Below are 25,989 nucleotides of genomic sequence, written 5' to 3'. Positions count from 1 at the left end.
CAAAAATCTTGAAAAAAGTTAAATAAATTGTAGGAAAATTGGAAAAATGCCCCGAAAATTACTCCGGCCTCCTTGTGACGTTATACAACTGGGGGAAGCTAGAAATCATCAATTTCATAAAGAAAAAATTTGAATGCCTTTAGATAACTCACTTTCCTCTTACCCCTAGCTATATATGTTGTTAACTTTAACCTAGATAACCTACATCAACAAGCATCTCCCGTGAATGCTCGAAATTGTCTTTTAAAATGAATAACCATGAAACGGGGAATTCAGTAAGGAAGATGAAGTGTCAATGAGTTCGTATCAATTTTCGGAACATTTTTATCATTTTTGTGTATTTAGTTATGAATTTCATAAGAAAAAACAATAAAATAAGAATTTAGGGTAAAAACCAAGGATGTGGCCATGTGTATTGACGTACACTTGTGCAAGTGGTGAAAGGTGATGCGCTCAGATCGCGCCAGGTGTCATCTTGCGATTATTTTGGCTTTTTTTTAGTGCAAAAATCTTTTAAAAAGTTAAATAAATTGTAGGAAAATTGGAAAAATGCCCCGAAAATTACTCCGGCCTCCTTGTGACGTTATACAACTAGGGGAAGCTAGAAATCATCAATTTCATAAAGAAAAAATTTGAATGCCTTTAGATAACTCACTTTCCTCTTAACCCTAGCTATATATTTTGCAACAACCAACATCACAAGTATATTTCCCTAATATTAATTATCTAAGTTTTAATAATACAATAATTAGTTTCCTTTCATATAAAAGGCTGTAAACGTATCTGTTTTGTTATAATAATCCACATATATAATAATTGGACAATGCTCTGAAGCCATCATGGGTGCGTGCATCTAGATCTTTGAACACGTCAACGCTATTCAATAAGTTGTCAATATGGCTCCGTCTTGGGTTCGTAGTAAATATCTCTATCATGTCAAATCACATCGTTCGATGGCCTGACACCAGTCAAGCAATTTTGAAATAGTACTGAATATTTGTCCTAGTCTATATGAGTGATTAGAACTTCACACAATATTTTATTTTTCACAGTATATGTTGCTTTGAGGGATTCCCTAAACATATAATATAAAGAAAGATAGAAAAAGTGTCACATGAAACAGTACAAACAACAACATATAACTGGGACAAATTAGAAGTATATTTCCTTAATGTTCATTATCTAATTTATAATAACACAAGTATTACTTTTATTTGCTTCATATATAATTATTGGGACTATGTATTGCAATTCCTTGTGTCTAAAATTGTATTTTGCAAAAACTGAAATATTATTCAATAAGTTGTCAATATCACCACGCGTTGGGAATCAGTAAAGTCGCATTATCATGTCCCTTCACATTAAACAGATGGCATACTTTTTTGAAAAAATTGACACGTCAGTCATAAGTAACACTCTCCTTATTCACTTTACATGCCAATGTGCTATACATTCTTTGGTGAATGATTTATGGGTTATTTATATAACAAAATATTACAAATATTGCTGAATATTTATTTCGTCTATATGAGTGGGGACACGAGTGACCATAAGCACGTGCAAGCTGCTCGGAAAAAGCTGACCCATACGACCGAGTGAATATGGCTACCATTGTTCAGTTGGTTGGGGTGATCGTGATATTGCTAAGAGGGAGCACATAAAATGCTTTGCAATGTAATTTTCTTGTGTGTGCGAAATTACGAGTAGTTGAAATGTTGGTGTACACTTTAATATTCTCCAAGCATTCGAAATGTGATTAGCTGCAATGTACTTATCATGCATAGAAGATGTTGTATTGTAGTTTGTATTTTACACGCTGATTTCTAATCATTGTGTTCCAACATAGTGCAAATTTCAAGTATCCTTCAGGTACGAATGTTTACAAAATCGTGCACCAATATTGCTTCATAGTCAAGGTCAGATCTTAATAACCAGTCAAGCACTAGAACATAACATTAGGAAAAATTGGTTGCTGCTGTAAATGATTAGTGTTGCTAGAAATGATTCGTGCTGGAAATCATTACTGCTGATGGAAACAACAGCTCCCTGCTGGAAATGCTACATTACCTTGTGATATAATCAATGAATCTGTGTCACTCGTTCATAATTCAGCATAAACTACCCATTGTACATGGTAAAAGTCATTGCTTCTTCACAAAACTCAAAATTTGATACTTTATCAAATGTCTATGAAAATTTCCAAATAGGGAGAAGACATGTAAAATTAACATGTGTCCAAATTTCATGCAAGAAGTAAACCAACCAAATTTCCATTTCAATTAGCAGTGGACATGAACAAACAAATAAAATAAAACTGCATATAGAAAACTTAACCTGATCATTAGCCTTCATAACAACCGGCCTTTGTATAATACAAACATAAATCATTCGGTAGGTCCGTGCATCCTGTAAAATTCGTCGAATAATGGGTCACTGAGATCTATTGGAGTTGATTCCTCATTGTTTGACGGTGATGTCCTGCATAAACACCAAACACAAGCACATAAAAAATTTAACTATTCAAATTTTAGGTGTTATTATAAATAGTTTTAACATCTTACGGTGTGTTCAAATTTCTTGGGCATTGTCTTCTATCATGACCAATGTCTCCACACTCCCGACAGTGTCGAATCCCTCGCTTCATTGGCTTTTCCTTTGCTCCCGTTACTTGTTTCCACCTTCCTTTGCACCTTACTCTCTTAGGGTCTTTCATATATTGTGTTTGAGAGCTAGACCCTCCAACTTCGTTATTACTTGGTCCATCCTTCAACAACTTCAACTTCACCCGCAAACTTTTTAGAGTCTCTGACACTAGCTCACATCCTTCTTCACACATTAATGCATCCTCAACCACATCTGAAGCAAGTCGGGACATTGTACTCCGCTTTATTAAAAGACCAGGATCTGCAGAGTCTTTAATTTCGTTGCCATTTGCATCTGACACCAATCCAGCTTTCGTAGTTTTCTTCCACCTTTTCAAAATATATTTATCGGGCATATATTCAATCTGGTCCCTTCTGAACAATGCTAGGATGTGCTTGCAAATAATCCCAACAAATTCAAATTTTTTGCAGCTACACGATGCGTGGTCAGAATCTTTGACATATACGACTTCTGCCACTCTTGTTTGCCAATTTTTCCTTTCGCTCACATTAAAGACAACTTTTGAAGCATCCTCTGTTTTGAGCTCTAGGAAACATGTTGTACTTTGTATTAGTTCTTTCTCAAACTTTTGAAACATTGCCATTGTGTACAAGGTAGCCATTTGTTTGTTCACTGGCATTGGTAGAATACATTGAGCCACTTCAAATGCATCTACGTGATCAGCAGCTAACTCTTTTTGACGTTGATGGGAAAGTGCCCTCTCAAATCGTATTATGAAATCCATCAACGAATTTCTCCTTGATATGTATTGCTTGAAGAAAGCATGAGAACCTTCCGCTCTTTGGCTGCTTGACATTCCAGCGGCAAAAAAGTCTCGTGCGTAGGCTGGAACCCAAGATTCCCTTAAATCAAACATTGAACTTAGCCATTGATGGTCAGTCAAACCAGCCTTTGTAACCACAATATTCCACTTTGCATCAAACTCATCCTTATTGTCAGTATCCCATATGGCTTTCTGAAATTCACACCAATACTCCTTATAAGCAGAATGTGGTAACTTAACATGGAACTTTGATGTGATGTGCCATATGCAAAGCCGATGAAATGTAGTCGGGAAGGCTATTGAAATCGCTCTGGTGATGGCCGCATCTTGATCTGTAATGATCGTTTTAGGTTCGCCACCTTGCATGGCTTTCTTAAACTCCTCAAACATCCAAATAAACGACTCAGTCGTTTCCTTGCTCAAAAATGTGCATGCTAAGACAATTGTCTGACCATGGTTATTAACTCCCAATATTGGTGCAAATGTCAAGTCGTATCGATTCGTGTTGAATGTGGTATCGAATACAACAACATCTCCATACAACCGGTATGCCCGTCTAGAAGTTGCATCTGCCCAAAAACATCGACTAAACCTGTCTTCGCCATCTCCCTCAATCTTGAAATAAAAAGCCTCATTTTTTTTTTCTGTTCAGCCATAAAATACTCGGTCACTAGTTCAATATCGTGGTTCCTCAGCTTCCCATTCACACTGCATTCAAGATTGTAAATATCCTTTTTGATAAAACCGATTTTATCCATTCCTCCGGATTGCACCTCGAAAATACTTACCTTCTGATGAATGGGGATATTAACCGAACCCAACTGTTTTGTAAGTACTTTTGTAGAATCCGAAATACGACGGTGTGATCTCAATAAATGCACTCTTTCTGAGGCTGTCATCTTATGATTGTGTCCCTCTGCAAAAAGAGAGATGGCATACTTCTTGCTCCCATTTGTCTTCACAACCACAATCTTAGCTTTGCAATTGCATCTACTTATTCCCCGCTGTCTTTTTCTCTCCCGAGTTTCATCTTTCCTGTATGCACCTTGTTTGCAACAAACAAATTCTTTCCTCAGAATACCAAAGCCAGCCAAGAATGCATATCTGTTATAGAAATTATAAGCGAGGTCAAGCGAGTCGAACTTCATCCCAACCGCTGGTGTTTCCTCATTTCTTACTTCAGGAATGTAAACCATCCCATTAGCTGTTACACAGTCATCACTCTCTGAGCCCCCAGACATTTTACCCACATATATTTTTGAACTACTTCTATATCACTGCATAGCAAATATTAATTCATTAATCAATCATTACTGCATTACAACATATCAATGCATTCCACTTACACAAAACATCGCCCAAATTGACACAAAAAAGACGCATAGCCTAGCTTGTTTGTAAGAGCCATTATTACACAAAATTTAATAATAGTTACGTCATCTCTTGTGCAATAATCTGGAAAAAATAACATTAGAACCAACATGTTCAACTAAGAATACAAATGTAATTCAAACCAGCAATTACAGAACTTCTCCCAATATCCTCTCCAAATGCTTACTCCTAATGCCATTAAGCCTAAGTTTAGGATCTTTTACCTACATTTTATAATTTCCCACCCCCACCAAAAACAATCAACTAAATATATTGAATATTCATAAGGAAATGACGTATTATTGACAGAAAACTGACGCATTATTGACGGCAGAATAACACATTATTGACCGCAGAAATGACGCATTATTGATGCCACAAATGACGAATTTCTCACCCTCACAAAAAACAAACCAAACCCAATAAAATCAATCCAGCAACAGTAAACTTACCTCTCAAACTCAAGCGGGAGCTCCGAAGTCAATCAGCTTAAGAGAATGTGGTGGACATTAGAGAAGACTCTTTGGTAGTGGAGACTCCATCTCTACCACAATCGAGGAACAAATGCTGCTGCGGCGTCTAGCTACAGAACCAGATATGCTACTTTGCTTTCATCTGGAATCTCGTGTGCTGAACGAAAAAGAGAAGGGGTTTTCACTTCAGCCATAGAATCAAAACAGGGCAATAGCTAGATAAGAGCCATTAATCGTCATACCGAGGATGCCATAGATCGCAGGCCTCCTAAGGAGCTGATGACAATGGAGCGACTATAGGGTTTGGGAGCTTTGGATCTTTCTAATTCTGGGTTTGCGTTACATTCAAAAACAGAGGATTGTGTTCTTGAATTTTTCAGAAAGGGAAATATCTTCAACTGAAGTTGGGTTTCCAACGGGTCAGATTTCAACCCGGTTCTACATGCACCCTCTTTTAAAAACTCACCGTTGGATGAAATCCAATGGCTCTAACATACCCCTCAAAAAAACCCCTTATAACTTTCCCCTCACTATAGAAGCTCCCCTGAGTACATGCCCAAACTTACGTCTTTTTTTTTTATTGGTCAGAAGCCCAAACTTACTGTATTGGGTTAACAGATTGGGCAATAATTGTTGTTCGAGATTAATGGCTCCAAGCCTCTTGAAGCCTTTCATGATAATTTCTGTGATTTCCACTTTACCTCCTTGTGAAGGACGTTATATATTTCGACAAAAAAAAAAAAAAAACAAGACAATATATATGCTTTTTTCTTTTTCAATGAAGGTCAATTCAAAAGTCGTGCTTGAGCCTATTCAAATTCAAGAGTCACGCTGAACCATTACAATGAGGTGCACTTTTCTCGAATGTAACCTTAAATGAGGGAATGAATGAAATGTGTGAAAAATTATGTCCCAATGTAACCTTAAATGAGGGATTGAATGAAATGTGTGAAAAATTATGTCCCTATTGTTAAAACTTAAATATATTTGTTTACCCCAAATCTACTAGCCTCAAGAGTAGGCGAGAGATTGTATGAGATTGTGAGCGTGCCACTATTAGCAGTGTAAATTGAGACCCAAGAAACCGACTTAAAACAAAACGACTGAATTGAATGGGGAATTGGTTCAATATAGTGGTTTTTTTTTTTATGCATCAAGACAAATGAGGACTTTAATATTTCTCTAATACAAAAGAATGGGAATAAACAACATAAATTAAGTAAACAAAAGCGGGTCAGATCAATAGATATGATCAGAACCAAGGTCTTAAATATCGGAGGTATCGGAAATATCGGAAGTCAAAAAACACGGAAATATCGCAGGAAATATCGGGATATTATCGGTATCGGAAAAAATTGAATAAAAACCACGGAAATTGTAAGAAAAACTTGGAAATTTTTATTGAAACTTTGTAGGATGTTTATTTAGTCAATTATCTATTAGTTTATCACAAAAAATTGGAAGGAAATGCATTGCATGATGGATTTAACTGATTTAAGTTGATTATATAGCGAGCTGGCAAACACCGTAAGTGTAGAAAATATGTAGTAATTAATGAAAGAAGATTAAACACACCATAATCATTTATATATAATGAATTACTACAATATTTTACACTTTATACATTGCATGATAAGATACATGAGTGACTTAGTACCACATAGAGTTCCTATGAGGTTCAAAATTTTCACTATCTTCATCATCTCTATGTGTAGAGTAAGTATATTTTGAAGAATAGTCATCAAATGATAAATCCCCAAAATAGTTTTGCATGTAATTGTTAACATGCCACCCATATGGATCCGAGATTGGTTGACGTTGTCCATAAGCAAAATCATTTGAAGATTGAGTCTCGGATTCTTTCCATGAGTCGCTTGATTCCATCCCAACAGAAATGAGATATGAGGGGTAGGGAAATGGTTGGTTATGAGTATAGCCATAGTTACTACTCATCTCATGTGAAAATTTGTTTCTTGCAAAAAGAATTCAAAACAAAACCATGTATATATATAAATATTTTAGTATTTTCACAAAAACATAAGTGATATGGTGGTTAAGGTGTTGAAGGAGTAAAATGGTTTTCACAAATACCATGTATATAAATATTTTTGGGTTTCGTATCGGGATATTATCAGGATATTATCGGGATATTATCGATAATATCTCGATATATTGCCCAAATCATTCATAAAAATGTTGAAAATATCTTCCCGATATTATCGGGATATTATTGAGATAATATCGATATATTGACGATAACATTATGGTTTGTTGTTAAAATATCGAACCCCCAAAAATCAGATATTATCGGGATAATATCGGGGATATTATCGATATTTAATACCTTGATCAGAACTAGGATCACTACCACCTTGGATCATTGCTTTGAAGGGGAAACTTTGTGGCGGTCAGAATTTGCAAAGTGATTGAGGACAACACCGTCAATTGATGCAAATAAATTTGAAATCAGTATCAGTGTTGGAATTGGCTGAGTAAATATCTAGAAAACTTGTTTGCCTTTGAAAAGGATTTTAGGGTTTGTTTCGAGTTGACTGTTGAAAAGTTGTGTTTCTAGACAATGAGGTATCTCTTACTTTTTATATGACTGTTCACCCTAGCATGAGAGGTCATGGTGTGCGAATTCGTATTCTTTTATTTAGAGAGGTTAAACATTTTATTTTTAAAGTAATTACTTTGATAAGTATTAAATTATAATAATTATATAAATAATAATTGTTGTACTTTTATAATAAATTATAGTATTATAATCATTTTATTGAAGCCTATGTTTTTTTAATTGCTTCACCTAGTGCATGTTTATTCTTTTTAATTAAATGGTTAATGATTTCCTTAATATTTTCTTTTAATATTAAAATTAGTTAATGGTAGTAACATTGTTTTGTGCATGGCTATCTACTTAGAATATTTCATGCATGGCTATTGGGGAGTTATCTTATATGCTCCACGTGATTAGCATGTGTCAATCAACTATGCAAATTACTTGCATGGTAGCCAAATTGGTTTACTAGTTTAGTTGCAGACTAATGAGATATCAATGAAATAAATGGTTGAGTCATTTAACCGATCAACACGTGTCCTCATGATATTTCTTCTTATCCTTTGACTTGGAGTAAAAGAAAAGCTACTTGGGCTTTAAGAAATAAGGAGCTAATCTTTAAACATTGAAGTTGTCTCATAAACATAGCTACCACCCTCGGAGTCCTGTAAATACAACATTTGTTTCTTCAAATCTCATTTCCCTCTTCATAAAAGCATAGAGGCAATAGAACGAAGAAATAAAATAGAAAGCGAGAGAAGTAGAATAGTTGAGAAAAAGAGTGGGAGACTGAGTTTGTGAATGCGGTGGAAAATTGGGAAACACCTTACATTTCTAGCAAAAGCTTTGGTGTCAAGGTAAGGGTTTCTTGGTGGCCTTTACTGGGATTGATTTAATTAAATTCCATGAGCACTATATTATGCGTGATATTATAATTTGATGGATGTTCTTGATATTGTGTGTTTATGTGTTGTTAATTATTTAATTAATGTTGGCATGATTATATGTACATTGGTGATATTTAAATTATTACATTATTTTTATGAGATATGTGAAAAGAAGAACTATATCATGTCATGGAAATTATTTGGAGTTCTTGGATTGAGAAAATAATGATGGAAAAGAGAGTAATGGAAATAATCTTTTGTGTAGCTGAGTCTAACTCTTGGTAGGTACCAGATCTCAGGGATCCCATAGTGCACATGGTTTTTATTAGGAGATGCGGGACTGGCAACAGGGAGTTAGACAAGATAAGTTAGACAAGATGACTAACAAAAGGGGAAATTATGGGATGATTAAGATGGGTGTTAGTTCATATAAATGGGCATTCGGGACAAAGTGATATAAGCATGGTATGGGACATGCAGGTCTGCTTGTCCAATTATATGAATTAATAAGAGTAGAATTGAAGCTCATTCATGCATTATTATTAATAATGTGATATTTGACTATGTGATTGCATGTCACTTAATTTAGTTATATCAATCTACTATGATAAGGTCTCATGTCCCTACTGAGCGGTGATTGCCCATTCCTCACCCTGTTTAATTTTTCAGATGAATTAGTGGGCAAGACAAGGATTTAGGGTTTAGGGTGAGGAAGTTGTTTGTTGTAAACGAAATAGTTGTGTCAATCCAATGACGGTAGGCATCATGAATTGTCACGTCAAGATCTGGTTTCCACCATATGGCAAGGCCCCAGTACCCACTGGATCAACAGTGTATCCCTTTTGATAGCCACATTGTGTTCATAATGAGATCATTCTATGGCTACTCAATTTAGTTTCCATTAAGTAGATCATAGAGGGATTTTTTTTGAGCTAATTTGCTCTTTTAAATAGAGAACTGTCAAGGGATTCCCCAAACCTTGACTGTTCCAGCAGATTTGTATCATTGATCACTGGTATGTTAATCTTATCCTGCCTTCCCTTTTCTTTTTTCGGTTTGAATTGTGACAAAGTGCACCTTTATATTGATTAAGATAAACATGAGTGATATTTTTTTGCTCCCTTTTATTTATCTCTTGTTCTTCAGGAAATGGTGATGTTAAGAAAATCAAAGACAACTATGAAGATCTGGAAGATGATGATGATGAACATGATGAGGAAGATGAAGAAGATGGTGAAGATATTGAGGAAGACTAGCCACTTCTGAAGCTCATGGCTAGAGTGGAGACATTCCTTCTTTTTTATTTGACAAGCCATTTGTAAGAGCATCTCCAGCCTTGGCACAAGACTGGGCAAAAGGCCCCCCAAGGCAGCCCAAAGATGCTCCAGCGGAAGAAAAATGGCCCGGGCAAATGATGGGTCCCATCAAACTGGGCAAGCCCACGGGCAGATCTTGCCTGGGCTGCTGCCTGGGCAGGATGATGCAATGCTGACGTCATAATGACGTCAGCAACCAAAAAAAATTGAAAAAAAAAGGAAAAAAAAAACCAAAAATTCCAGAATTTTTTTTAATAAATACCTAGGCATATTCTTTACTTCCCACACTAAAAACTCTATACAAATTTATCTATTCATATCTCATGTGAATAGTATTTGCCATTGTCTTAGCCTTCCAAGGGTGGAACCAACTAAGGCAAGGCTGCCACTATTCACATGAATAGTGGCAGCCCTTGCCTTGCCTTAGCCTTGCCTTTAGCCTTTATGGGTGGACTTGCTCTAATGGTAGAGAATTTGGGGGTGTGCATTCTCGGTGAACAGAAATTTTGTGCACTCATCAACTCAGTTTTCGTTTTGTTCAAGTTGGAAAATGTGTAGGTTGAGTTCAATCGGCAGGGGTGTCGCAAATGAATTTAGCATTTCGGAGAGGGAAGAAGGTAGGGTCTGATGGAGATGAATTTTTCTTTTTCTTTTATTTTATTTTAATTTTATAAATATATAAAAATTATTTGTAACTTCAGATTTTAATTAAAAAACTGACAGAATTGAGGCATGTGACTGGATTTGTTAAATCCTGCAAATGCAATGACGAAAATTGGGAAAATTGGAATCACGGTGACCAAATTTCGAGCCAAATACCAGTGACCAAAAATGCAATTAACGCATGTATTTTTGTTACTTGGGGCTTGTTGCGTAGATACAGCTGTACCAAAATGGATTCAGTTGCATCCTCAACTTGTGATACTCGCAAGTGCACGAGCCGTTTGGTAGTATAGCATATGTAAGTGCGAGGTCGATCCCACGAGGATTGGTGATTGAATGATCCAATTCATTTTTCCTACGCAAAACAGAAATGAAAAAGAAAGGAAATAAATAAAACAAGGAAGAAAGAAATAACTAACTCAAGCAGATAAGTTCCCAAGTTCAATTAGATTAATGGATTGATTCTAGCTAAAGTATGATTAAGCCATGGTGTTTGGTCATAACCTTGTGTTCCTAATTCCCTAATTTGATCATTTGTTGTCTAACCTAAAATTAAGCATTAGGAACCCATTAAGCATAGAAGAACAATTTAAACAACCAAGCATGTATCTAATCCCTGTTGTCGAATGTCCATACATACTCTTCCTATTCATAGTTCAATTCGAATTAAAGCATAGTGTCTACTCTTAATTCAAACCAAGATAGCTAACATGCAAGCCTAAATGGTGATCAATCATTCAAACTAGCATATTAACTTATAAGCATAATGAATAAGAACAAAAACCATAATTGAAACTTGGAAACTAATCAAACTTGAGACTAAAGAAAAGAATTTACATAATGAAAAGTAAAGTGGAACTAAGAAAAACTTAAGGAAAATTTCAACACAAAAGATTTCATTACAACAATTGAAAACTAGAAAGAGAAACTAAGAGAATTTGAGGGAGAGAAGGGAAGGGAGCTCTAGAGAAGTGCTTGAGAGCTCCCCCCCTTGGGGTGTGTTTACAAGCTTGGGAAACCTCACTATATATAGGCCTAAGGAAGCTGAAAATCTGAATTAAGTATGGCTAATGCATACAACACTTGTTTTATAAAATCTGAAATGGTTGATGCACTTCACTAATGCATACAACACTTCCATTATAAAATCTGAAATGGTTGATGCACTTCACTAATAAATCCCACCAGCAGCCCTAGCTCATCTTCATGTCACCATGACCAAGCTTCCAACCAGAAATAATAGCTCATCCTGAGGTCAGCATGACCAGCAACTTCAAGGGCTTACGAATTGGGCTTCCCTTAAGCAAATTAAGACTTTAAGCACTCAAACTTGAAGTTCAGAATGTCTTCTTTCCAGCCATATATCATTTGGGCCAATCCAAGGTCGGAGGAGGAAGTTAAGGCCAAAACAAATTGCTAACTCATTTTGCGCGCTGATAAAATCCATCCTGAGCATGGCTCTGTGTTTGCTAGGTAACAGACTCCATATTTATCCAATGGGGCTGAATTTTGGATATGTTATATTACACACCCATTGGAACAACTTTCATGAAGAATGTGGCCTCATCCGAGCTATGTAGGTTGCTGAAACAAAGCTTGTAATATGACCTACGAAACTGGGCTGGCAGGAGACTGTAGCCAAAATTGAGTTTGTCTTTAAGCTCTTCATCCATTCATCCAAATTAGGCCCTAACATGCATGGATTGCATCATTTACTATCCAAAGCCCTCATTATTACCTAAAGCTCAATGAACTGAAAGATAAACACAAAAAGGATTAAAAGCACAAGTTTAACTCAAAAACATAACCAAATCATAAGCTAGAAGGGTACAAAATGATATGTAAATATGCACCGATCAGGGCTTCGCTAATGAAATTTTGTATTTGAGGGTTTCACTAATGAGTACGAATTTTGACATTTTGGGATTCTGCTAATGAATTTTCACATTTCGGGATTTTGCAAATGAATTTTCGCATTTCAGTGTTCCACTTAGGGATGACAACGGGCTGGTTAGGGACCGGGTATGATAATACCATCCTCGTCGGGGGTGGTCTCCCAAACCCGTCCCAAATCCCCGATTTTCTTTGCCATTTGAAAAACGAAATCATCCTAAATCTAAATTAGTTAGCACTAATTGTACTTGTGCATGCATTTATGAGTTCATATTCCTAAATGATTACTCTTTTTTTGAACAATGAAGGCAAACCATAATTGTATCTGTGCCCCAAAAAACATAAATCATATATTTCTCCCCGTCGTAATCTTCATAGTGAATTAGGAAGACAATTGCTTCGAGATACTAACTACAACAATAATAAGCACCAGCTTTTCAACTTGCTAGAGTTCTTTTCTTTCTTTCTTTCAACGTATCTTAAGTGCTATTTTATTATTAAAATTGTTTGCACCAAAAATGAAAAAAGCCCATTTAGGGATTTTTTTTTTTAAATTATTATCTAGAAGTATTGGGCTTTAGTTAAAATAGCCCAAAGACTTAAGCCCAATATCAACTCAGCCAAGCGACTTTCTCAATTTGAATTTTGAAAAGAGACGTTGGATAATCTTCCAAACAAGTTTTTATCCAGGTAAAGGCGCGAACCTCAGGCAGTGAGGCAACCGCATTAAATGTGATTTGAACTGAAGGTCTTGGCCAACTTGGTAAAGACAGCCACAATTAAACGAGTTTCCAAGCAACCCAAAGATCGAAGCACTCAAGCTTCTCTGTTTGGCCTACAACTCAATAGTTGATGGTTCTTTCCTAAATCTCTCTAATCACGGGCCAATTCAGAAGATCAAGAACTCTATAATTTATAAATAGAAGGAGAAGTCATCAGCTCAACACACGAAACTCAAATATCAACTTTTCTTATGAGAAAAAGACTTTAAACTCGATCAACACCTGATCTCTTTTGAACTCAAACAACCCTCTTGTACCAAGATTGTCAGTTGACAACTCTTGATTGTTATCTTTTTAGTTTATTGCTCTGCCAACACTTGGTTTATCTTTTTAGCTAATGACTTACAGATGGCCAATTCCATGGTTTGCGATAGTAGTCCAGCATTCCTCGACTATATCAATAATGAAATACATTCTTTTCCAGTCACCTCTTAAATTGGAGGAACGTTTTGGGAGATATCCTTGCCGAATAGTTTGTACTTGAAAATATATTCATAGCTATAATGCAACTTGGAAATATATAGGGCTTGGTTTCAATAGGACTGGATAATATATCGTGAGTTAGAGCTTTTTTCCTTAAGTCCTTAGTATAAAGGAATCACCACAGTCAATGCAAATCAATGCCTCATCTCCAGCAATCTTGCCGCTGCCAAATAAGGCTCTTCCAGCAGCTTCATCGTCAACTCCTCAGAATCAATCACAGGCTTCCCTTCCTAATTTATCTTTATGTTGACTTTGTATATTAACTCTAATTGATTTTGTATTCAATCACATATCCACTTACTCTAGTTAGCATCATCAAATCTGTATATAAAATTTGTACTGCTCATTGTATCAATTATCAAGTGAATACAAAAACATCTTTCTCAATATCATTCTTTACATGGTATTAGAGCTTTAAGCTCCAACGAGTATATCTTCTTGATCCTCCTTTTTTTTTCTCTACAATGAGTACTGAGTCTACACAGACCCCTAAGCCCAGCCCCACCATCACTCCCAGCAGTTCAGTGATCAGCACTGACACCTCCAATTCGTTGATTTCAATCAACGCCACTGCCCAATTACCCGTCAAACTCACGCCTCTAAACTATCTGTCATGGCATGCACAATTCAATGCCCTCCTTTTGGGGTACGATCTTCTGGGCTATATAGATGGCACTCATTCTTGCCCTCCCAAACCAGCCACTGCCTCCCCCACATCGCCCCATACTCTTTGGGTGCGCCAAGACCAATTATTGCTTCATGCGATTCTCGCTTCTGTGTCCGAGCAAATCATCTCTCTTATCGCCACCGCCACCACATCCAAGGTTGCTTGGGACAAACTCAATCAACTCTATGCCAGCAAGGCTCAATCCAGAGTCATGGGCCTCAAAGAAATGCGACGCGACTCCAAACCTGTTTCTGAGTACCTCCAGTGTGTCAAAGCCATAGCTGATGAACTCGCTCTCATTGATGTCCCTCTCTCTGATGACGATCTTTTCATCCACATCCTTAATGACGTCGGCCCCAAGTTCAAAGAAATTTCAGCCGCTGTCCGTGCTCGTGATTCGTCTATTTCCTTCGAGACCCTTCATGATAAACTTGTGGAATATGAAGCAGCCCTCAAACGGGAAGAAAGTGCCACTTCTGCACCTGTGATTACAGCAAATACTGCTCAGCAATCTCGATCTTTCAATCGAGGACCTCGCAACAACCAACCAAATCAATCCCGCCCCAGTCACAACTCTGGTCCTTGTTATTCTCGTGATTCCACAGCTGCCATTTCTCTTCCTGCAGCTACTCTGGTGGGTCTAACTCTCGACGTTCTACCAATTTTTCTGGTACTGGTTATAGGGGCTTCTGTCAATTGTGCGATCAACAAGGTCACAGCGCCAAATGATGCCCTCGTGTACAACTTGCTCAGCACCACCAACCCGTGGCAAATCCCACCACTAGCTCTCACACTTCACCTTCTCCTACTTGGCTCCTTGATTCCGATGCCTCCCATCATGTGACAGCCAATCCCCACAATCTCTCTCAGCACTTGCCCTACGAAGGTCCTGATGAAATTGTGATTGGTAATGGTAAAGGTTTACATATTACACATGTTGGTTCCACCAATCTCTCTTCTCCTTCATCTCACCATTTCTCTCTCTCTGATGTGTTATGTGTACCTTCCATTCACAAAGATTTGATCTCTGTCTCTAAATTCAATAAACAAAATAACACTTCTATTGAACTATTTCCTGATTTCTTTCTTCTGAAGGATCTAAACACGGGGGCGGTTCTTCTTCGAGGCCCGAATAAGGATGATGTGTATGAGTGGCCCCGCTCCGTTCGACCAATTGCTATGGTGGGTGTGGCGGCTCCTCAATCTGCGTGGCATCAACGTTTAGGTCATCCTCATCATCGTACCCTTCTACAAATCATTCAGTCTGCATCCCTCCCTGTGTCCTCTAAATTTCCCATCAAGTCTTCCTGCGTCTCCTGTCAATGTAATAAAAGCCATAGGCTCCCATTTCATGTTTCATCTCTCAAAAGTAGGGGGCCCCTTGACATTCGCTACAGTGATGTTTGGGGTCCCACACCCTGCTCTTCTGTTGATGGTTTTCAGTATTATGTCATTTTTGTTGATCATTTCTCAAAATATATTTGGTTATATCCAATTAAATTCAAGTCTGATGTGTTTTCTATTTTCACAAAATTTAAAGCTCTTGTTGAGAATTATTTCAAAACTAAAATTATCACCCTTTACTCCGATGAAGGCGGTGAATTTGTGAAATTAAAAAAATTTCTTGCCACCCATGGCATTACCCATCTCACCACCCTACCTCACACGCCTCAACTTAATGGTATGGCAGAACGTCGTCATCGTCATGTTGTTGAAACTAGTCTTATCTTACTCCATCATGCTTCCATGCCTTTATCCTATTGGTCCTATGCATTCCAAACAGCTGCCTACCTTATAAATCGCATGCCTACCCCCACCCTCCACAATATTTCCCCTTCTACAGCTCTTTTTGGCCAAAACCCTAATTACCAAAAACTTCGTATTTTCGGCTGTGTGTGTTATCCTTGGTTACGTCCTTACAACTCTCACAAACTCCTTCCTAGGTCTCGTCCGTGTATTTTTCTCAGTTATTCTATCTCACAAAGTGCGTATCAATGTCTTGATCTGTCTACCAACCGTCTCTTCCTGTCTCGCTATGTCCAATTTGACGAATCCACATTCCCATTCGCTACTCATGATCTTACTGCCTCTCGTGTCTCCTCTTTGAGTCTTTCTACCTAGTCGGCTCTTCTCCCCCCTCTAAGTTCCGTTCCTCTCCGCCACGCAACCACGCCACACCCTCCTTCACCAATCGACTCGCCACCATCACAGGGCCATCAACCCCTGCCATCTTTGCCCTCGGAGAAGATCAGCTCTCCAGCCCCTTATTCCCCTTCAGCCACCCCTTCAGGCCCACCTTCTGGCACCCCTTCAGGTACACCTTCTGGCACTCCTTCTGGCACCTCTTCCCCATCTCCAACCCGCCATTGCCTTCCTTAGACCCGAACCCGGCCACCTCCTCATCTGTCCAGCACCTCCCCACATCTCCCGCACCTCCTCACCCACCTTCCCCATCACCACATCCCATTACTGCTCCCAATCATCATCCCATGGTTACCCACTCTAAAAACAACATCTTCAAGCCCAAGCATCTCTATGCCGTAACCAAACATCCCCTTCCCCCATCTTTGGAACCCACATGTGTTTCTTAGGCTACTAGAGACCCTCTTTGGCGTGCTGCAATGTCTGCTGAGTTTACAGCGTTAATTCGTAATGGCACATGGGAACTTGTTCCCTCAAATCCTCGTCACAATCTTATTGGGTGCAAATGGGTGTTCCGCATCAAACGTAATCCTGATGGCACTATTGACCGGTATAAGGCCCGCCGCTTGGTGGCTAAAGGGTTTCATCAACGCCCTGGCATTGATTTCTCTGAAACTTTCAGTCCTGTTGTGAAACCCACTACCATTCGGGTTGTTCTGCATCTTGCCCTCTCCTCTGGCTGGCCTATACGACAACTGGATGTTAATAATGCATTTCTTCATGGGTCCCTTACTGAAGATGTGTATATGTCTCAGCCCCCCGGCTTCGTTGATCCCAATTTCCCTGGTCATGTGTGCAAACTTCGTAAAGCTTTGTACGGCCTCAAACAAGCACCGCGTGCTTGGTACAGAGAGTTGAGCTCGTTCTTGATTTCTAATGGGTTCCTAAATGCTCTATCTGATGCTTCTCTTTTTATCTACCGCCGTGAAGGCGTTGTTATTTATTTTCTTGTCTATGTTGACGACCTTGTTGTTACAGGAAATAATGCCTCACTGGTTTCTCAGTTTGTTCATGCTCTTGCTAGCAGGTTCTCTGTCAAGGATCTTGGATCCCTTAATTATTTTCTCGGTGTTGAAGTTGTGCCTACTAGCAATGGTGTCTTTTTGTCTCAACACAAATATATCTGTGATCTTTTGAGCAAGGCCCACATGGATGGTGCCAAGGAAGTCAGTACACCCATGGCCACATCCGATTCTCTCGTGCTTCATGATGGTTCTCCTCCCACCGATGCTACTAAATATCGCCAACTAGTTGGTGGTCTTCAATATCTCAGTCTCACTCGCCCTGACATCTCATTTGCTGTCAACAAGCTATCTCAATTCATGCATCAACCATCTGACATTCATTGGCAAGCTCTGAAGCGTCTCCTTCGTTACCTCAAAGGCACCATCTACCATGGTCTTCTTCTCAAACGCTCTCGCACTACTACCTTATCTGCTTTTTCCGATGCGGATTGGGCCGGCAACCGTGATGATCGAACATCCACCACAGCCTATGTTGTCTATCTTGGCGGTAATCTCATTTCCTGGAGCTCCCGCAAACAACGAGCCGTTGCTCACTCATCCACTGAAGCTGAGTACCGTGCCATTGCTTGCACTGCCGCTGAACTTGCTTGGATCAAATCTCTGCTTCGTGAACTTGGTGTTATGCCCTCCTCCACGCCTGCCATTTCTTGTGACAATATTGGTGCCACCTTCTACTGTGCCAATCCTGTTCTCCACTCTCGCATGAAACACATTGACATTGATTTTCAATTTGTCCGTGCTTTGGTCACTCGTGGGCTCCTTCAAGCATCTCATGTTTCCACCACTGATCAACTCGCCGATGCTCTCACAAAGCCTCTGTCTCGCCACCGTTTTCAACTTCTCTGGTCCAAGATTGGTGTTGCCGACGGCGCCACCATCTTGCGGGGGCGTAATAAAGGAATCACCACAGTCAATGCAAATCAATGCCTCATCTCCAGCAATCTTGCCGCTGCCAAATAAGGCTCTTCCAGCAGCTTCATCGTCAACTCCTCAGAATCAATCAAAGGCTTCCCTTCCTAATTTATCTTTATGTTGACTTTGTATATTAACTCTAATTGATTTTGTATTCAATTGCATGTCCACTTACTCTAGTTAGCATCATCAAATTTGTATATAAACTTTGTACTGCTCATTGTATCAATTATCAAGTGAATACAAAAACATCTTTCTCATTATCATTCTTTACACTTAGAAGCCATTTTACAAAGGAGTAAATTCGTCTTTAAATTTTTGAAAATCAAGTGGGTGGGGAAATAGGGGAGGGGGTGAAAATAACACTACTCTGAAAAAAGTACATAGCAACAAGCTTGTCAAATCAAAATCACCTCCGCAATATTGATTCTTAAGTATCCAACAAATAAAAAAAAAAGAGATACTTGACCGCCACAATAATAAATCGAAATTAGTTTCTTGTTTTCAAAAAGAAAAAAAAAATTCAAAATCAAAATAGAGCTCACTTGTACTTAACGTCATCCCAATGTAATTGAAAGAACCGTTGACAATTAGTCCGACATAGCAAATTTTACAATGCTACAAGAAGAAGCTGATGAAATTAATTACGTATATTGAACAAGTCCTAGTTGGACTAAGCAAGGCCATACAAAATACAATCAGAACTACAACTGGAAATCTTGGGAAGCAGACTGGGTCAAATACCAAAAGAGAAGTGTACATATTTAAATAATAATTATTTGTCAATTCTAGCCATGCATAGAATTGATAAACAAACCAGCACTCAACAAAATGAGTAAGCAAGGGCATAACGCAGCAATGTGCTAAGATGAGAAGCAACAAAACATGGGTCTTCTAGTGATGAAGAACTCTTCCTCACTTCGGTATCTTCTAAGAAATCCATCACCCATCATCCATATCCTTAATAAACACTATGCCAAAAATTGAAAACAACGTCCATGGAAAACCGTCGTGATTCAAGGTGAAAAGCGACGTCTACTCAACCGATGTGCTTTAAAAACCCCTTACCACCGTGGTGATTCACCATTGGATTATATTAATCCACATCACTTTTTGTCCAAAAGCAATTTCGTTCCAGTTCCATTGGAAGAAAAATCGAAGTTTGAAACAACATTCTACGTCCTTATATCTTAAAAAGCGACGTAGGAACTATTATCCCACTTCGTTTTTTTCAATAACATAGACGTTTTTTAATAACATTTACATCGCGTATTACTTGAGAAGCGACGTGGTATGTGTCTTACCATGTCTATGGCTTTAAGAAATTTGACGTGGTATGTGTCTTACGATGTCGATTGGTTTGAAACATTACCCGTTAGTTATTATTAGAACTCCAAAATAGCCATGATGTAATATTTCTTATGGAATAATATACGATAATTATTTTGAAGTGTTATTAACAAATTCCTTCATTGATTGAAACAAAAAAGGAGAAAAGGAAAGAACAAGAAGAAAACTGTATGTAAAATTATAATTGATTGAAAGATTATACTTTTAGGTTTTGGTTTTATAGGCAGGACATGCATATTCTCGTTTTGGCTCCAATAGCCGGCCGGCTTCCATACATTTATAATAACCAACAAAACATTATAATTATAAGAAGGATTAATTGTTCTACAACCGCTCGACGGATAACCTACCATTTAGGACGAGCCACAAAAAAACATTATGCATATGACAAATTTATAGCGTGTGATTGATTTATATATTGAAACAATCCAATGCGCTATATATATCATCACAAGGTTTGGATTTTGTTCTCCCTCCCTAACCTAAATGTCCTTACATATACCTCATTCGAGAGAAGAATAAAAAATCCCGGAATCCCAAATACCAAAATCTTCACTGCCTACGTTAATTCGATTCTCTTCAAGAATTAGCTAGAGAGTTTATATTAATTAGTTTGATTAAGTGTACTTAAAGGGTAATTAAGGCAGCCATGGCTCCAGCAGCTGCCGGAGAAAGGTCTTTAAAAGAAACACCCACATGGGCTGTTGCCATTGCCTGTGCAGTTTTCATACTTATTTCTATAATTATAGAACAAGCAATTCATGCTCTTGGAAAGGTATGTACCTAATAAATACGTATATATATACATGTATAATGCATGATTTTAATGTTTACTTTTATAATGACAGTGGTTCCAGAAACGCAATAAGAAAGCTATGCTTGAAGCTTTGGAGAAAATAAAAGCTGGTCAGTTTTATTTTCATATCATTCCTTACATTATGATAATTTCTCCTGGCTCTCTAGACCCTTTGATATATATAAATATAGTACATCCATGCATGCAGAGCTCATGCTTTTGGGATTCATATCTCTACTACTTACGGTGGGCACAAGATATCTTCCAAAAATATGCATCCCAGAAAAGTACGGAAATACGATGCTTCCATGCGAGCTAGAGAGCAAGTATAAAGATGATGGGGGCGGCAAGGATGATGGCAAAAACAAAGGAGGTGGAGAAGGAGATGGTGATGAAAATGACAGGCGACGAAAGTTACTGGAATTTGCTGAAACCATGATATGGCGTCGAGTTTTAGCCGCCCCTAGTGGAGGAGATTCTTCTGCTTGTTCAGAGGTACGTACGTAATTAATTCATTAAATCAACATTAATATTATAATATACACATAATTAATAAAATGAACGTAACTAATTAATTTATGAGGTGTATAATGTATTCCTCTTAGAGCATCTCCGCCGCTATGTCAAATTGTCCGTGGAGATAGATATAACATGTACATCAGAAAATTAAAGCTTTATATTTTAAATGGTTTTGGGCCTCACATATTGAGTTAAATGCTCACATTATAATATGGTGTCAAATTGAGTCTCGGATATTGAGGAAACTCCTTTCAGTTTTCTTACCATCTGCAAAATGAATTCTTCTTCTCAAATAAAATTATTTTTCTTTCATTTAGAGTTTCAATTATGAAATATTTTTTTTCATCTAGTTAATACTGATTAACTAGAGAGTTTTTGGAAAATAAAAATTCTTTGGTGTTAAAATAAGAAAAAATATAGTTGGAGTTGTGGATTAGACCAGTTGGTTAGGGAAGTACCATTGCTTACATACAAAATAAGAAAAATAGTTTGAAGATTATATAATTAAACTAAATATTTATTTCCCTATAAAACTATATAACAAAAAAAAAAAAAGATAGGAAAATAAAGAATATCAAACAATAAATATTAACATATCAAACACACCATCGAAATATGTAATAGGTCGAATTGTCACGTAAACCATCAAATTCAAATATATTTTTTTGCATTTGATGATCTTATTAGTTAAATAAATATTTTGTACATGTGTAGGGTAAAGTGCCGCTGATATCTCCATCTGGGATGCACCAATTGCACATCTTCATTTTTGTGCTTGCTGTTTTTCATGTTCTGTATAGCGTCCTTACTATGGCACTCGCGCAGGCCAAAGTAAGTATACCATCACACTGTAACACGTAAGACTGTGTGCTTTATATTTATACACACAGCACAACATGAATTTGTAATTAGAATTTACAAAAAGGAAATGTTCGTTTTCTTATCAGACTGTCTGGCAATATAAATTATTCGTATGACACAATAATGATATAAATTATTCGTATGACAGAATAATGGACGGGACCATCGATCATATTTATTTGTTTTCGTGACATATTATCTAGATTCCATGTATGAATATGTATGTAGAAATACCCAATCCCCGATAGTATTAGCCATTTTTTATTTTTTATTTTTATAAAATACATAAAATATGAATTAGCCTAATTTATAAAAATACCCAATCCTAGACATGTATTTATAAAAATACCCAAGCACTATTTAAACATAGAAACATACCCAAAATGGGTTTTGGGTATGTGTGTAATGATGGGTTTTGGGTATGTTTATAAATGGGTTTTGAGTGTGTGTAATGATGAGTTTTGGGTATGTTTATAAAGTGTTTTGGGTGTTGGGGTATTTTTATAATTTCAGCCCCCATTTTGAGTATTTTAGTGAAACTCCCATTATTTATTGTAGTAGGTAGTTGAATGGGGTCAGAATTTGAGATCCAATAATGAAGCATTAGAATATATTTATACTTCTGCATCTTAGAATGTATCTACACTTAGTCTTTTCTACTCGTAATTTTGTGGCTTGGCAGTTCTCTAGCCGTGTCATGGAAATGTGATATGAGGACTGGAGACCACCTCAAAATCTTTTTAGATGGTAGAATTCCCATTTAAATTTCAAATCAAAGTTAATGAATTAATTAGAAATTATGTAATTTATTTTGATATATATATAATAAATTTATAAAATTCATTGAACAATCCAAAATTTTCCCATGGTTTCTCAGAAACCAAATTTGAAAAAAGGGAATCTATGTAGTTGTTTAATCGGCTCATATGTTGACCAGATGAAGAAATGGAAAGCTTGGGAATCAGAGACCTCGTCCTTGGAATATCAATTCACAAATGGTATTAATTAATATTTTATTTTAAAATAGTTGTTCTTTTAGTCTTTGTTTCATGCAACTTTCTTCATCTCTATCATTTTTCTAACATTTTCCAAAATTTATGAACTGATTTTAATTATATTTTTCTTAAAAGGGAAAATAAAATCTGAAAACAAAAAACCAAAGTGCTACCAAACGAGTCAATGTGATTGAGCAATTGTAAATTATATATATTATTTCTTGTTCCAGATCCTTCAAGGTTCAGGTTTACTCGACAAACTTCGTTTGTGAAGCGTCACTCAGGCTTTTCTACAATGCCTGGAATAAGATGGATTGTAAGTTAACTAATAAATTAATTCATGTGTAGAATCGTTTTCTTTATTTGAAATTAACCAAAGCTCTTAGTTGCTATAACAAAAAACACTTAACCAAAGCTTGAGCACTTAATTAAAGAACTTCTTCCATACATATATGTACATTGTAGGTGGCATTTTTCAGGCAATTCATTGGTTCAGTTACGAAGGTGGACTATTTGACCATGCGCCACGGATTTATCAATGTAAGTAAAGACCATTTGTGATGAACTATACGTACTTTTATTTTTATTTTTTGTGATATAGTTTTGGCTCAACCCTAAGTACTTTTTTATTGTGAACATGCAGGCACATTTTGCTCCAAATAGCAAATTTGACTTCCATAAGTATATTAAGAGATCCATGGAAGATGACTTCAAGATCGTCGTGGGTATTAGGTCTCTCTCTCTCTCTCTCTCTCTCTCTCTCTAGCTTCCTTGTACTGTTGTTTATTAATTTAATATATTGATTTTGCAGTATACCACTATGGATTTTTGCCGCGGTGTTTTTGGTTCTAAATGTTCACAGTAAATCTCTCTCCCTCTTAGATCTCTCTTCCAAAACACAGAGATCACAAAAAGCACGTTTTAAATTCTTGGTGGTCAATCTATCATTAATACTTTTAAATACTGATAAATAAATACCTCCTATTTTACAGAATGGCACGCGTTCACTTGGTTGTCATTGGCGCCACTCATTGTAAGTGCTAGCTTCTTCTTCTTCTTCAAGTCCTCTATCATTAATACTTTTGTACTGCAGATTCTTCTTCTGGTGGGTACAAAGCTTGAGCTTATCCTCATGGAGATGGCTCAAGAAATGCACGATCGAACTACAGTGGTTAAAGGGGCTCCCGTTGTAGAGCCAAGCAACAAGTTCTTTTGGTTTAATCGCCCTGAGTGGATTCTCCTCTTAATTCATTTCACATTATTCCAGGTGAGTGAGAGCTCAGAGTTTATACACTATTTTGGCAAGAGAACATTGCTCTAATGCGTGCCTGCATGCATGCATCCATATAAATCTTACGTATATATACATATAGGAAATGCTCTATATAATATATGGATCAATAAGGTTTCTAACAATTAATGGATTTGCCTGCTGCATGCACAGAACGCTTTCCAAATGGCGTATTTCTTATGGACATCTGTAAGTAATTAACCCTAAACCAATACTAGCTAATATTGTTCCTTTTCTTAACTAAGAATTATTAAGAGGAATTAAGTAAATTATTATATTGGTAATTATGTGCACTCTCTGAACTGTATACTAACTATATATACTATGATAATATATGCAGTCTGAATTTGGGTTCACATCATGCTTCCACGAAAACTTGCCTCTGATACTGACAAGGGTTTTCCTTGGGGTAGCCCTACAGATCCTATGCAGTTACATTACCTTCCCTCTTTATGCTTTGATTACACAAGTGAGTATTTCAAAATTAAACAGCCCTAGCCTCTTTTACAAATATGCATGCTTTCATGTTCACTTCGTCTTTTATATAAGCGATAATCTAAACTACTATAAAGTAATATAATTTACGAGGAAGGGGACTTAAACCAAGGGAGTTGGCTCACTGACCTGACCAACTAACTTAACCCACATTTGCACTTGCTTTCATATTCATAACACTATAGCTAAGTGGTCATCAGTCAGTCTTTCAAATAACACCCAAATTTGGAGGAGCATTTTAGTTACAAGCACCTGGAAAAGAAAAAAGTTTAAGTTTTTCTTTTTTGAGAAATTAATTTCTCTATAATATATTTAATTACCTATATTTATGCATGCATGTATCTTATCTTAACGTGCAGATGGGATCTCACATGAAGAAAGCAATTTTCGAGGAGCAAACGGCAAAGGCTCTTAAGAATTGGCAGAAGGCTGCAAAGCAGAGAAAGAAGTTGAGGAAAGCAGGTGATGCTTCTTCCTCAGGGTTTGTAAGTGGGGAAAATACACCAAGCCAGGGTTCATCCCCACTGCATTTGCTTCACAACCAAAAGCACAGGTCCAATCAAGACCTCGAAAGCGTCCTTAATTCCCCGAGATCGGTATCTTATCAATCTGACACCGATCTCTCGGAGATGGAGGGCTCCGCACATGATGGGAATGGTATAAGAAGATCAGAAGATCAACCTGCAGCACTAAGGAAAGAAGGATCGCATAGCATTGATTTTTCATTTGTTAAGCCTTGATTTTTTATTTTTTATCCTTAGCAAACAACTATAATTATACAAAAGAAGATAAAAGGAGAGGTGCATGTTCGAACTCTAAACTTTAGTTTAGGGATAAATTCTTAACCATTATTAGGATTTAGCTTGTTGATTAAGTCGTAAAATTTAAAATGCTCAAATTTTGAAGAACTTGTTTGTATTGAATTCAGGTTTAGAAATAGGCAGAAGTTAGATAAACTATTTAGCACTCTTTTGGTTGAAATCATAGCTATAGTTGAAGTCATTTCAAGATTTAGAAATATACC

General features: G+C 37.2%; 3 protein-coding genes across 4 annotated transcripts; 1 reads left to right on the top strand and 2 right to left on the bottom strand.

The window, feature by feature from the left end:
* Nucleotides 1–2,088: 2,088 nt before the first annotated feature.
* Nucleotides 2,089–3,265, bottom strand: LOC148294365 (protein FAR1-RELATED SEQUENCE 5-like). Its single transcript, XM_088253134.1, has 2 exons — nt 2,562–3,265; nt 2,089–2,478 (listed from the first exon to the last, which is right to left on the bottom strand). The coding sequence occupies exons 1-2, from the start codon at nt 3,263–3,265 to the stop codon at nt 2,385–2,387; spliced, it is 798 nt and encodes a 265-aa protein (XP_088109260.1). The 3' UTR covers nt 2,089–2,384.
* A 122-nt stretch (nt 3,266–3,387) lies between these two features.
* On the bottom strand, nt 3,388–4,668 carry LOC148294364 (protein FAR1-RELATED SEQUENCE 5-like). Its single transcript, XM_088253719.1, has 3 exons — nt 4,091–4,668; nt 3,550–3,983; nt 3,388–3,506 (listed from the first exon to the last, which is right to left on the bottom strand). The coding sequence occupies exons 1-3, from the start codon at nt 4,666–4,668 to the stop codon at nt 3,388–3,390; spliced, it is 1,131 nt and encodes a 376-aa protein (XP_088109845.1).
* Nucleotides 4,669–20,505: 15,837 nt separating this feature from the next.
* Nucleotides 20,506–25,985, top strand: LOC110768141 (MLO protein homolog 1-like). Of its 2 annotated transcripts, XM_021971826.2 has the most exons (14): nt 20,506–20,783; nt 20,857–20,914; nt 21,013–21,299; nt 22,038–22,154; nt 23,122–23,182; nt 23,410–23,495; nt 23,645–23,719; nt 23,823–23,911; nt 23,991–24,040; nt 24,172–24,212; nt 24,273–24,446; nt 24,624–24,659; nt 24,811–24,939; nt 25,325–25,985. In XM_021971826.2, the coding sequence occupies exons 1-14, from the start codon at nt 20,658–20,660 to the stop codon at nt 25,703–25,705; spliced, it is 1,710 nt and encodes a 569-aa protein (XP_021827518.1). In that variant the 5' UTR covers nt 20,506–20,657; the 3' UTR covers nt 25,706–25,985. The 2 variants fall into 2 exon arrangements, with proteins under 2 accessions (XP_021827518.1, XP_088109999.1); XM_088253873.1 differs by having other exon boundaries at nt 24,172–24,446.
* The last annotated feature ends 4 nt before the right edge of the window (nt 25,986–25,989 follow it).

The sequence above is a fragment of the Prunus avium genome, chromosome 5 (genome assembly GCF_965620075.1).
Source record: "Prunus avium chromosome 5, drPruAviu1.hap1.1, whole genome shotgun sequence".
In the NCBI taxonomy this organism is placed as follows: Eukaryota; Viridiplantae; Streptophyta; class Magnoliopsida; order Rosales; family Rosaceae; genus Prunus; species Prunus avium.
The sequence above is the reverse complement of the archived record's forward strand: the minus strand, read 5'-3'. Positions and strand labels throughout refer to the sequence as shown.